Source organism: Myotis brandtii, unplaced genomic scaffold, assembly GCF_000412655.1.
Source record: "Myotis brandtii unplaced genomic scaffold, ASM41265v1 scaffold565, whole genome shotgun sequence".
NCBI lineage: Eukaryota > Metazoa > Chordata > Mammalia > Chiroptera > Vespertilionidae > Myotis > Myotis brandtii.
Window position 1 is genome coordinate 2680827 of NW_005370105.1, and position 13916 is coordinate 2694742.

The 13916-nt window shown below is 48.2% G+C and overlaps 1 protein-coding gene across 1 annotated transcript in view; it reads left to right on the forward strand.

The window, feature by feature from the left end:
* Positions 1 to 13916, forward strand: part of LOC102257347 (dihydropyrimidine dehydrogenase [NADP(+)]) — a 251999-nt gene that overhangs the window by 205312 nt on the left and 32771 nt on the right. Inside the window, exon 13 of the mRNA XM_014549656.1 lies at positions 8786 to 8970. Within this exon, the coding sequence (XP_014405142.1) occupies positions 8786 to 8970 (185 nt within the window). The remainder of the gene's footprint in view (positions 1 to 8785; positions 8971 to 13916) is intronic.

A 13916-nucleotide genomic window follows, 5' to 3' on the forward strand; every position in this document is an offset into this window, starting at 1 on the left:
GTGGGTGTCCTGGGCTTTGCTGCCCACGGCCCACCACCTGTCTCTCTCAGACGTGAGTTAGCGGACGGTGTAGCCGGAACCTGTTGTTCCTGCGATGTCAAAGCGAGGCAGAGCCTGGGAGGACGCTGCAGGCAGGGTGTGGTTGTAGGCTGACGTCCTGGGGAATGAGGGTTTTTATGTGTGTGGCACATGCTTTTTGTTAATTGTTTGCATTTGTGTTCTTGGCTCCGAGCACAAGATAACTAACCCTGTGCCTGCCTAAGGTGGTCTTTGGTTGCATTCGACACGACATTGACCTCCGTAGATGGTTGTTATAACTGTGTAAGTTGAGAAATTACATTGAATCCTATGTAACATCTATCCCCGACATATGGAAGCTACCCAACGCCAATGTCAGGCATGTGCCCAGGCAATGTGCTAGGCACCCCGGCTCGCTGACACCCATGGAGGCCCCCCCAAGCTTCATGGGGTCTCGTGCTCTCCGGGGCCAGCCTCCTCCCTGTGCTTGCCATACGTCTGCTGCTGTTTAAAATGCGTCTTTATTGTGGAAAGTATTACAGATGCCCCTACTTCCCCATTGACCCCTCCTAGCCCCGCCCCCCGGCCTTCAGCACCCTGTTGTCTGTGCCCACGGGTTACGCATCCATGCAGACATGTTCTTTGGTTGATCTCTTCCCACCCACCATGAAGGAGCTCTTCAAATTGTGGGGTTTTTTTCTTTTCAATAATATGTTTTTATCGATGTCAGAGAGGAAGGGAGAGGGAGAGAGAGATAGGAACATCCACAATGAGAGAGGATCATGGATGGGCAGCCTTTTGCACGCCCCCTGATGGGAATCGAGCCTGCAACCCGGGCCTGTGCCCTGGCCGGGAATTGAATCGTGACCTCCTGGTTCATTGGTTGATGCTCAGCCACGGAGCCACGCCGGCCGGGCAGAAGCCGTGGTCTTGATGTGTGCACTTATTTATGCACAAAACCTGTTGAAAAGAAACTCGGCTGCATGTCTGAAGCCTGCACGGAAGGATGCCTCCAGCCGATCGACAAGGGAAAGGAAAAAAGCCGTAAGATGGATATCAGAAAATAACATTAATGAGCTGCTAAAGCTAAAATTACAGGAACTTATGAAATTGGTTAAACATAAAAACCATTAAACTGTTTACTGAAGCTTCACAGATATACTGCAGCTAATGAGCATTCTGCTATTTAAATAAGCCCAAATTGAACACACATTCCACGGATACATAATTAGTCATGGCAGTCAGACTCACGCGGACTCGCTTTTAAAGCTCTATTTAGGGAATCTTTTCCATTTGATTTATTTTGTTAATTAAAATATTTTTCAGTATTCACTTATATTTTAATAATATTGTTTGTGCACGCTGTATAATTTACTACTGTTTTTACTTGGGCTTCAAATGCAGCCAATGGGGAATCTTAGAGTAAACATTTTTCTTAACCCCTTTCTGTCATTATTTGTATCACTTCACGATCTCATTCGGCATTCTGGAAAGTTCTCTCACTGAGGAGCATGTATAACACACCCCGGGAGCCTTTCTGCTTTCTTTTTCCCTGCCTCCCAATTACCAAGAAGTATTAAGCACCCAAATGTGCATAGAATTATGATGATCAGGGTCCAAATCAGATTAAGGGATGATCTCTTTCTTCCAGGAGAGTGTGGTCTTAAGTAGATGGTATCATTGAATATAAATAAGCAAATCAAAGTGCGGCGTTTGGGGACCCAACCGAGAATCTGAAAACAATCCCCACGCATTTCCTTCAAGGACAGCGCCCTCCCGGAGGAGACGGCTCCCGGATAAAATGAAATCGGATCTTCAAGGAGTTGCGAGGTTTAAATAGATGGGATTACTGCAGAGAAATAAGCAAAGCAAGGTGAAGTGCTGGGGCCATTTTAATTCTGAATTGATCCGTTGGTCAGTTGAGGGAATGAGAAGGAGGCTCCCGGGGAATGCAAGGGAGACGGAAGGAGTTGCCGTGGGCGATTGTCCATCTTTTGTGTTGGACTCGGGGCGCCCTGCCAGTCCTGAGCATCCAGGGAAGGAAAATGAAATCTGTGTTTTCTCGCTGCCCGGATCCTACAAGCTTATTCAAACTGCACGTGATTTACCCATAGTCGTGGGGGCATCCAATAGTTAAGCCAAGCAAGAGAGATTAACCGAGGGCTCTTCTTCCGTAGGCAGTGGATTTGCCACTGGAGATGTTTTATTTTAGAAGCTTTAAAGGACAATATTTGCGTTTATTCTCCACAATGTCTCTCTAATTGTGGAAATAAGACTTACAGGAAAATTAATAAGTTGATCATAGGTTATGCAAAATTAAATATGAATGCTAATTAACGGGACAACAGCCATTACATTTTCCATATTACTTTTTTCAACCAAAAACTACGCACGGAGCCCCTCCTGTGTCCCAGTTACAGGGCTGGGCGCCGGGAGAGGCGCTGACTCAGATGTCCCGGGACTCGAGGAGAAGTTGCACGGCTGCTTGCTTGATGGAGATGGTTGTGTTAATTTAACATAAAGGGACGCGAAAAGGTCCCAGGGGATGAGATGGCCTAAAGGCTGTATCCGGAAGCCTGGCCCAGACCAGATCCTTTGCTGCCCCTCTAACGCCCGTTGCTTTCTCCTAGAGCCCCAGTAGTGAGGCTTCAAGAAACGGTTCAGGGCACATGCCTCGCTTTCTGTGGCCCCCGTACCGAGGGTCAGTGGCAACGAGGACTTTGGAGTCAGAAATAACTGGATTCGGATACCAACACTGCCACCCTTTGGCTATTCCCAGGGTGATGACAGCTCCCTGAAAGAGCTGTTCTGTGGCCTCAGTGAGCTCATGCCCGCCTTCTGCCTCGGTGCAAGGGGTCCATAGTGCGTTCACATCTTCCACATCCTTCACTAGGCGATGGCGATGCCCCTAAGACGGAAGAAGTCACCCAGATAGTTTCCTTTGGATGAATTGGAGCCCAAGATAGGCAGCGGTTCTCAACCTTCTGGCCCTTTAAATACAGTTCCTCATGTTGTGACCCAACCATAAAATTATTTTCGTTGCTACTTCATAACTGTAATGTTTCTATTGTTATGAATCGCAATGTAAACATCTGATACGCAGGATGGTCTTAGGCGACAATACAGTTCCTGTTGTGACCCAACCATAAAATTATTTTCGTTGCTACTTCATAACTGTAATGTTTCTATTGTTATGAATCGCAATGTAAAAAACTGATACGCAGGATGGTCTTAGGCGACCCCTGTGAAAGGGTCGTTCGACCGCCAAAGGGGTCGCGACCCACAGGTTGAGAACCCCAGCGCTGTGAGCCCCGGGAGTGAGCGCCACAGGAGAGGTTACCTGGACGGGAAGGTGGAAGCCTTCTTTGTGAGCAGCGCCTGCGCCGCCGAGGGACTCCCTCTGGCAGACAGTGAAGAGCGTGCACATGGGTTGTGTTTTTCTTTTGACTGAACCCTTGATTTGATTTCGATGCTAAACCCTCTGGAGCTTTAAGGAATGTGGTTAAATAACGGAAATAATGGTTCTCTTGCAAAAGAGTCCATTGGAATCGTGGAAGATGTTATTTGGATTTATAACATCAGTTCCAACAAAGTGCTCGCAAGCAAATTCATAAACTCATATTCTCCCTCCCTCCCTGCCGACCCGCCTGTCTCTGCACGTGTACTGCCACGGAGGCCGCTGTGCCTGCAGGGAAGTGATGCTCCCCGACCTGCACCATTTGAAGATCAAGTTGCCATGAAGGGCCATCCGGGCACTGGCTGCCTAGCGCACGGAGAGAGCGGTTCGCCCTGCTGGTCGCGTTGCTTGCGTTCCTATACGTTGTTGAAGTCCTACTTTTTCCAGGATCCTTCGAAGATCCTGATAAGTCAACATATTAGATATTAAATGGGAACCATTGGTTTCTATTTCCGTTGACATAAGCTTTGCTACAATGCATTAAATACCCTCCTAACCAGCTGTTTGACCTCTTATTCACTATTTCTTTTTTTAAATATATTTGTATCGATTTCAGAGAGGAAGGGAGAGGGAGAGGGAGAGCTCCTTTAGTCTGTCCTGAGAGGCCACATTCAAATTCATGACCCAAATACCGGGAGAGAACATTCTCTCCTAACAGTGCCGGTTTGCTTCATCACATACGGTGCATCTACCTTCCTTCATGGTCTCGATCCACTTTGTCTCTTCCAACTCCAGGACCGTGGGTCCAGTCAAAGCTTCCTCCAGGTACTTTTCTTAAAGGAGCTCTCCCTCTTCCTTGAATGCACTGGGACACAGTACCTCTCAGTATTTCAGCCTATCGGAAGCTGCTTTAAGGGGCTCGTGGTCATGTTCGCCTTTGTTGAGGTTTACGAAATAAACAAAACAAATTGATGACTAAAGGGAACTCTCTTCCCTGGTGCATTAAATTGCTCCACATTAAGTGTGAAAGAGTGTCAGTGTAGAAGATTTTGTGCTGTTTTGTTTATAAAACTTACTCGAGGCCCAGTGCACGAATTCGTGCACGGGTGGGGTCCAGCCGGCCCACCCCCATGGGGCTGATCAGGCAAGGCCAGCCTGGGGGAGGGACTGCGGGCGGTTAGCTGGCCAGCCCCAACCCCTGGAGGGTATAATTTGCATATTAGCCTTTTATTATATATGATTATTATATATGATTATTGTGCGAGAAAGGAATTGGCCATTGACCCAAATTCACAGCATAACTTACACCTGTGACACACAGGAACAGGTTTGGGAGCATATGAGTAACAAATCTGAAAACGGTCGTTATGGACAAAGAACCTTCTTCCTTGACTCAGACTCCTTAGACATAAATACCAGACCTGAAACATCGCCCAACTCTATGGTCTTGAACTTCTGTGAGGAAGATAAATATCTTGAGGGTTGGTTAAGTTAATACTTTGAATGCGTTCCTAACCCAGGTCATTAACTTTCCATGTTTATGCTTCATTAAAAACAGTTGTTTGACTCCCTAGAACAATCATTAAATCATAATTTTTCCTAATTTTCAGATTATTATTACAAGATGCACAGATTAGTCATTATCTGTTGTCTTTCACCTTTTCTTTTCCAGTAAAAGAAGCCTTGAGCCCTGTCAAATTTAACAGATGGGGTCTCCCGGACGTCGACCCCGAGACGATGCAGACCAGTGAACCGTGCTTTTCCAGTAAAAGAAGCCTTGAGCCCTGTCAAATTTAACAGATGGGGTCTCCCGGACGTCGACCCCGAGACGATGCAGACCAGTGAACCGTGGGTGTTTGCAGGGGGTCTGGGTTAGAGCTAGGGAGAGCCCGGATAGAGGGACATCCTGCCAATCAAAAAAGGAGATCAAATTAACGGGATTCCACCACTGGATGCTACAGAAAAGGCAGAGGGAGGAGGCCCAACGTCCCAGAACTCGCTGGCTATGGAGACCATATCTTCCCTCGAGGGGCGGACTGGAAGGGATCATTGGGTGGTGAAAACAGTCAACAGTCAGTGTAAGTTATTCTAAGAAATTAGGTAAAGAAAGATGGTAGTAGGCAGTGAGAAAAGAAAACCATTTTTCCAAAGGAGAGGAGACGAGGGAAACGCAGTATTCTAAGGAGAGTCCGAGATGATATGTAAGGCCCGGAGGAGCGGGCAGGCGCAGAATCAAGGCTGACTTTTCTGACTTGGAGGGGCTGTGAGAGACAATGAGGACTCCTCCGAGGGCCTGTGGTAACAGAGTGGCCAGCACGTTGCTTCAGAGACTCCGATGCAGGCGGCGATGCGAAGGCAGAACCCAAGCCCTTGCAGGTGATGGCTCTGAGTTGTTGCAGGCACCCCCTGGCCCTGGCCCTTCCTTACCCCGGGCTCCTGCAGGGGCCCTCGCACCGCCGGCCCTGTCATTAGAGATGCTTTGCTCTTGCCGAGATTCTGCTCTTGGCGTTGCTTTGCCAGGGACTGTCGTCTCGGCTCGCTTGTGTTGTCTCTGCGCTCTGGTCCCCGTGGCAAATGGGTTCTGCAAAATGAAACCACAGGCACAGAGATGGGTCCAGCTACGTTTTCCAGAAGCCTTTGTGTGGTCAATGTTGAGTTTTTCTCTGCCTCTCCCCTCGCGCTGTAACATCTCAAACTCAGCATGGAAGAGGGGCCATCCTTCCTCATTGTGATTCCTGTTGTGCTGTTTATGGAGGATTAATTTACATTTATGCACCGAAATATCACATCCTTGACATCCTTTTATGAATACTGAGAAATAGACTTGTCATATGCTTGTGGGTTGCTTGTCTGCCGATACGACAGCGCAGCTCCATCCGTCTAATTGACCTTGGCAATCTGCGTCTCCTGGTGACGGGTCCCTGAGGGCCAGCTGCTGCGGTTTAAGTGTGGCTTATTGAAGAACTTGCGTGTCACAATACAATTAAGTCTATGGGGGCGGGGGGGGGGGGGGGGGAATCATTTCATGCATAACATTAAATTGACTAAAAGTCCCTATTTCAAAACCACTTCTTGTTTGAAAGCTACCTCAGAGTGTCTTTAAAAAAAAAACACAACTCATTAGAACATAGTAGTAATTAAAGCCGGAAATTTGCATACATCTCCAATGTTTGGTTAAAATTAGGGATGTTTTCCTTCTTTTGAAAGACTGCATGGGATTCCAGGCACCCTGACAGGTAACACCCTTCTCTCCCGTGTGCGGAAGAGTAGAGACTGTACATAAGCAGGTCCTGGGTTCTTTCTCACGTTCTCTTTCTGTCCTGCTGTCGAGCTTCCCGGGCCTGTGCTGCAGGCCCTTCGGGATGCGGTCTCGCGGAGATCTGTGGGGCAATGCCTGGTCGCAACAGGAAGGCCTCCCACACCGTTAGGGGATAAACAAGACGGAAGAACACAGCCTTCTGTTACTATCCAGCCGCCACTGCCTAGGAAACGGCACGCTAAGTAAACCTTCCCATCCTCTTCGGCTGCCACTGGTTCCACGCTGGATGAAGGCGGAGCAGGAGACGTGCACTGGGGGGGGTGGGGGTTGTGCCCCTGGGAAAGGGGTCCCAGCGCTGTGAGCCCCGGGAGTGAGCGCCACAGGAGAGGTTACCCGGACGGGAAGGTGGAAGCCGCCTTCGTGAGCAGCGCCTACGCCACCGAGGGACTCCCTTCTGGCAGACAGTGAAGAGCGTGCACATGGGTTGTGTTTTTCTTTTGACTGAACCCTTGATTTGATTTCGATGCTAAACCCTCTGGAGCTTTAAGGAATGTGGTTAAATAACGGAAATAATGGTTCTCTTGCAAAAGAGTCCATTGGAATCGTGGAAGATGTTATTTGGATTTATAACATCAGTTCCAACAAAGTGCTCGCAAGCAAATTCATAAACTCATATTCTCCCTCCCTCCCTGCCGACCCGCCTGTCTCTGCACGTGTACTGCCACGGAGGCCGCTGTGCCTGCAGGGAGGTGATGCTCCCCGACCTGCACCATTTGAAGATCAAGTTGCCATGAAGGGCCATCCCGGCACTGGCTGCCTAGCGCACGGAGAGAGCGGTTCGCCCTGCTGGTCGCGTTGCTTGCGTTCCTATACGTTGTTGAAGTCCTACTTTTTCCAGGATCCTTCGAAGATCCTGATAAGTCAACATATTAGATATTAAATGGGAACCATTGGTTTCTATTTCCGTTGACATAAGCTTTGCTACAATGCATTAAATACCCTCCTAACCAGCTGTTTGACCTCTTATTCACTATTTCTTTTTTTAAATATATTTGTATCGATTTCAGAGAGGAAGGGAGAGGGAGAGGGAGAGCTCCTTTAGTCTGTCCTGAGAGGCCACATTCAAATTCATGACCCAAATACCGGGAGAGAACATTCTCTCCTAACAGTGCCGGTTTGCTTCATCACATACGGTGCATCTACCTTCCTTCATGGTCTCGATCCACTTTGTCTCTTCCAACTCCAGGACCGTGGGTCCAGTCAAAGCTTCCTCCAGGTACTTTTCTTAAAGGAGCTCTCCCTCTTCCTTGAATGCACTGGGACACAGTACCTCTCAGTATTTCAGCCTATCGGAAGCTGCTTTAAGGGGCTCGTGGTCATGTTCGCCTTTGTTGAGGTTTACGAAATAAACAAAACAAATTGATGACTAAAGGGAACTCTCTTCCCCGGTGCATTAAATTGCTCCACATTAAGTGCGAAAGAGTGTCAGTGTAGAAGACTTTGTGCTGTTTTGTTTATAAAACTTACTCGAGGCCCAGTGCACGAATTCGTGCACGGGTGGGGTCCAGCCGGCCCACCCCCATGGGGCTGATCAGGCAAGGCCAGCCTGGGGGAGGGACTGCGGGCGGTTAGCTGGCCAGCCCCAACCCCTGGAGGGTATAATTTGCATATTAGCCTTTTATTATATATGATTATTGTGCGAGAAAGGAATTGGCCATTGACCCAAATTCACAGCATAACTTACACCTGTGACACACAGGAACAGGTTTGGGAGCATATGAGTAACAAATCTGAAAACGGTCGTTATGGACAAAGAACCTTCTTCCTTGACTCAGACTCCTTAGACATAAATACCAGACCTGAAACATCGCCCAACTCTATGGTCTTGAACTTCTGTGAGGAAGATAAATATCTTGAGGGTTGGTTAAGTTAATACTTTGAATGCGTTCCTAACCCAGGTCATTAACTTTCCATGTTTATGCTTCATTAAAAACAGTTGTTTGACTCCCTAGAACAATCATTAAATCATAATTTTTCCTAATTTTCAGATTATTATTACAAGATGCACAGATTAGTCATTATCTGTTGTCTTTCACCTTTTTTTTTTCCAGTAAAAGAAGCCTTGAGCCCTATCACATTTAACAGATGGGGTCTCCCAGACGTCGACCCCGAAACGATGCAGACCAGTGAACCGTGGGTGTTTGCAGGGGGTGATATCGTGGGAATGGCTAACACGACCGTGGAATCGGTGAATGATGGGAAGCAAGCCTCCTGGTTCATTCACAGATACATACAGGTAGGCATGTGCAGTCGATCCTTGTTCATTTCGCCCAGTGGATAAGTACTTTATTTTTACTGCTTGTTCATATGAACATGTCTATAATATATATTCTGACTCTATAGCAGTGGTTCTCAACCTTGGCTGCACATTAGAATCACCTGGGAATCGTTTTAAAGTCCTGATTTCTGGGCCTCATCCTCCGGAAATTCTGTTTCTTTGTGATGGGGTGGGGCCACAACATCAGTAACAAAGAAACAGTCGGCCTCATACATATTTACTCGGAGAAAGTGTTCTGATTTTTTGTGTGCCGTCCAAATTTGGTCGACCAGACATCTCATTGACCGGACTGTTATCTCCTTGAAGGAATGAACGTAATCCAGCTCTGGGGCGAGGCCAGAGGGAAGCTAGTAAAGGTGGAGATTCAGTTTGCAGGAGCGAATAGGGTGGGAAGGCAGACAGGCCAGGGAGACTGGAAAAGGTGAAATTGAACGCGAGTCCATAGAGAGTGGGAGGTGTTCGTTTTCCCCCTGAAGTTTTAAATCCGTTTATAGCGTTTAAATTACAATACATAGAGAACATTCACTCCAGTTGATGATGATTGTGGTTGTGTGGTTTTGTCCCAATTGTCACCTGAAAGGAATCTTAGGGGTGTTTTTCTGTTGACGTCACTGTTTTCTTTTGATTTCCCTGAATCTGATCAGCGTGCCCTAAGGAACAGGAGCACTTATTTTCCTTTGCTCCTACTTACGCATGAAAGGGAAGAAACAGACTTTTAGGGGTGATTTTAAAAAAGAAAGAAAGAAAGCGGATGTGCTTTAAAAAATGCATAGTGCTAAGAATCATAGTGTTTGGAATATAAAATGGAAAATCTGTGACCGGTACGAGGTGGGGGCTGGCTGAAGGATTCAGACTCGTCCAACATAGTGTTTGTTTAATTGCCTTTTCAGGTTGGAGTAGAAGGGGAGGCGGGTGTAACATCTCTGAGTGTAGCCCGGACACCTCCCCCTGCCGCCAAGGGTGCTGGGTGCTGGGTGCTAAGACTAAATAGGAACAGACCGACAACGTGGATGTCCCCCTCGCTGATGCCGTTACCTTAGGCCTGGCCTCTGTGGCCTCTTGAAATTGCCTCCACTCCCTGCCCCTCAAGCCCAGGGCCCAGCTCTATTTTGAAATAGGTGTTTGTCAATTTCTTCAAAACTATCACAAATTCCTCGCATCGATGACCTACGTTTCTATTGCTTGAGGTTTTGTGTCCTTTCTTCCGGTTCGATCGAGGCACGTCCGCATCCCTAGTTGCTGGGGGACCTAGGTGTCTCAGAGATGAGCTACAGTGCCTGGTCCCTAGTTCAGATCTGCCCCAGGTCAAGGTTGACAGAAAGTCATTACCATCCAGTGGCAGGTCGATAGCTCTGTGAAAGGAATCGGTGATTTCCGAGCCTCTTGGAGAGTTTCATGCCAGGGCCGACCCTAAGGTGAGTCAGCTGTGGTTTTCGTTGGAAGAGAAAGGAGGAGCTCGATCGTTGCTAAGTATTTCCATGGTTTCCCGTGAGCTCAGCCTCCTCTTGGAGAACCTGTGGCTGGAATGGCATGGGAACGCGAGCCTTGTGCGTGTGTGCTCTGAGATTGGGGCCCGAGGCTCAGCCGCAGGGATCCCTGTCTGCCTGTTGGAAGTGAGGATCAACTCAGCGCCACTAAATTGACGTTACAGACGTGATCTCAGACCCGGGTGGCGATGGATTCAAGACTGAGAGTCTTATGTCGTTCACGTCTCCTGTTTCTCCTGCATATGTTTTTTTTATCTTTAATTTTCCTTTTTAATCGTATTATTAGTTTTACCTACGTTTGGACATAGCCTGGACCCTTAGAGAGGCCCATGTGTGCTGTTGGTCTTTCACTTGGGAAACAGTGTTAACCAACAGGAGTAGAAAGTGGGGAGCAGACCCTGAGGACGGGGCATCTGAGACGGAGCACAGCATGGAGGTCATGGCTGTGGAGTCCATTGGATTATGTGTGTTCATATCGATAGAGAAATCTTTCATCTTCTGCCGTTTTTTTACAGTTTGAGATCATGGGTAGGGCTTTGTCTTTCTGATATCTTTACCTGCCCAGGCAGGCTAGCAACACTTTCTGATTGGGAGTCTCTAAAAGGAAGCACCTTTCCAAAGGAAAACAAGGCCCATGTTTATGCCCGAGAGATTAGTGAGAGTGAATACAGCATTTTCTTACCGCTGGAATATTTACAATCTTATTTTCTGTTGGGCTCAGTGATTTTCAAAAGGAGCCCCACATTATTGGACCGTAAGAATTTTTAAAGCCACCTCTAAGAATTTTTACGATGTGAAAATACATCAAGAATGATTCTAAGCGTGCCTCGTGTTAAAGATTTCTGCTGTGGACAAAGATGAGCAGTTGCAAAAAAAAAAAAAAATACAACCATCGGGGCTTTTAGGAAACAAACTTGGAGGAACTTATCTGCGCCCCGTCTCTGTGGCTTCGAAGACTTTCCCCGCCCACTTCACACAGAAGACACTTGTTATCGCTGCTTAAAATTCCACTTTAATGCCGCGTCTTCAAAGGCGTCCTTCTGCCTGAAACACACCGGTGGTTTCCACGCTGTCTGAGAGCCAGGGTTCGAGAATTAGAAATGTAAATGGCCCGGCTGCCGTCGGCGCTCCCTTACCCTTTGCAGGTTCTGCGGCAGCTTATTCGACCTTACAGTCTCACCGGGGAGCTAATGGGAAAGCCGGCAGCGGTCTTCATGGGAGAGATTCCAAATGTCAAGTGTCATCTTTCCAGCTGCTAGACGAATGGGTAGCCACCAGGCATGCATTTGGGTGTGCAGCCCTGTGAAACCGGGGAGGCAGGCGGAAGGCTGTAATTTGGTGGTTAGTTTACAGCATCGGGGGCTGCCGATCGGCTGGGCCGGCGGAGGACTTCATTTGGAGCTTCCGAGGTGGACAGCCGGCTGCCCTGTTCTTGCACTTAACGTGCCTTCAGGGACGGAGGGGGTGGGGGAGCATCGTCAATGTGTCGTATTAATTTTTGAAAACCCCTCGGCTTCGGATCAGAACAGTGGTATCCACAGAGCTGGCTCCTAGTTCTCTAAACCCTCCTCTTCATCTGAGCAGGGGGTACGCGCTGTTCGAATGACAACTGCACTGGAATCTCAAGACCTAGTGACAAAGTGTCCTTCCGTATTTAAGGTACAGCGCCACTCTTAAAGCCCTGTGTGAAAAGAAGGCTGATAGTAAGTCGCTGGCCACACTGTCAGGTTGAAAACAGTGAATTTCAGTCAAATCCCAGTTATAAATCCTAATGGATTACGTTGGAAATAGAGATAGCTTCCGGAAAAGACCATCAGAGTTGGTCATGGCTAAATGCAGCTTTCACACTGAGTTTTCCCACGTGGTCCGGGTCTCAGGATCGAGGCGACTCCAGCCGGTTTGTCATGAGATGGAACTGGAGTTAGAAGGGCTTGGATCTCATTTTTATCCCTCTCCGGGGGAAGTAGTCAAGTCAGATGTGCTCACAGTCACTGGGGCCTGACGTCCATTTCGGGCGCTTGTAAGTAAACATTCCGTGGGCCCCGTCATGCCCTCGGCAGACCCGGCCTCTCGGATGGCACATCCGGGTTGGTTTTTGGCGTCCGCCCTCGGTAATGTTTTTTGGGGCCTGACGTCCATTTCGGGCGCTTGTAAGTAAATATTCCGTGGGCCCGTCATGCCCTCGGCAGACCTGGCCCCTGGGATGGCACACCGGGTTGGTTTTTGGCGTCCGCCCTCGGTAATGTTTTAAAATCAGTATGAAGTAGCAGAGCCATGACACCATTTCCCTATTAAACATTCTATTGGTAATGCAGCTTCGTGGGTGTGAAGGGGGATTTGTCTTTTTATATAACACCTGCATGTTGTAAGGTCATCAAGGAAAAAGAAGAAGAATGAGCCTGTATCTAATGGAGCCATCAAAACAGAGCCACCGAGCTGGTGATGGGAGAAGAAAGTACCATGACTAATAAGTAATTTTTATGCCTTTCAGTGACTCCGCGTAGGGTTCCAAACCTTTATTAAGTGGCAGCGTCTGACCTGAAAAGTAGTTGGAAATGAAATGGTCTCCATAGAGGCAGAATAGTTCCTTACCGACATAGCAGTAGATTGCTACTTCGGGCAGATCACTCAGGATTAGGATGGGTTGGGGAAAAATAACTGAAAAATCCAGCCCACGCCGGACAGAGCCTGACTCAGTGAGAGCTGAAAGAGAAGGAGAGACATGGGCGACTCGCAGGCGGCCACATGGGCTCTGGGTGCTGAGAATTCCCTGCTGAATCGGCACCTTGATGCCAGGGGCTTATTGGCGCTAATGACAATGTCACCGGGGAACAAAGCACCAGCGCACATTCAAATGCAAAATGGTTCAGTTGGAAGTTTTAACCAGAATTGTGTCTGTCTGCAGTGGTTGGGTCAAGTTGAGTCAGATACGGGTTATCAAGGATCCGCTGGGAAAGACGCAGACGCAGGAAGTGCATGGGAAGCGGAAGTCTAGCGGATCCCTCCCTCACCCTGCTCCCGGGCCTTTGGGAAGGTCGTGCTGAGACAGCACAGGGTTCCCACGCCAGGACTGAAACACTTTCCAGATCTCAGGGACCTTCTCCTGAGCCTCACAGCCACCCTTCACAGCGGAGGGTTTTTTAAAATTACTGTTGATTTGAAAGAGAGAGAGAGGAAGAGAGAAGAGAGGAAAAAATGTCAGTCTGTTATTCCACTTAGTGATGCACTCATCTGTTGCTTCTCGTATGTGCCCTGACCAGGGATCAAAGCACAACCTTGGTGTATCCGGACGATGCTCTAACCAACGGGGCTACCCGGCCAGGGCCCACAATCGGTGTTTTAAAGATGAGACCAGTGAGGTTTAAAGAGGCCTAACTGGCCCGGCTGGTGTGGCTCAGTGGCTGAGCATCTACCTAT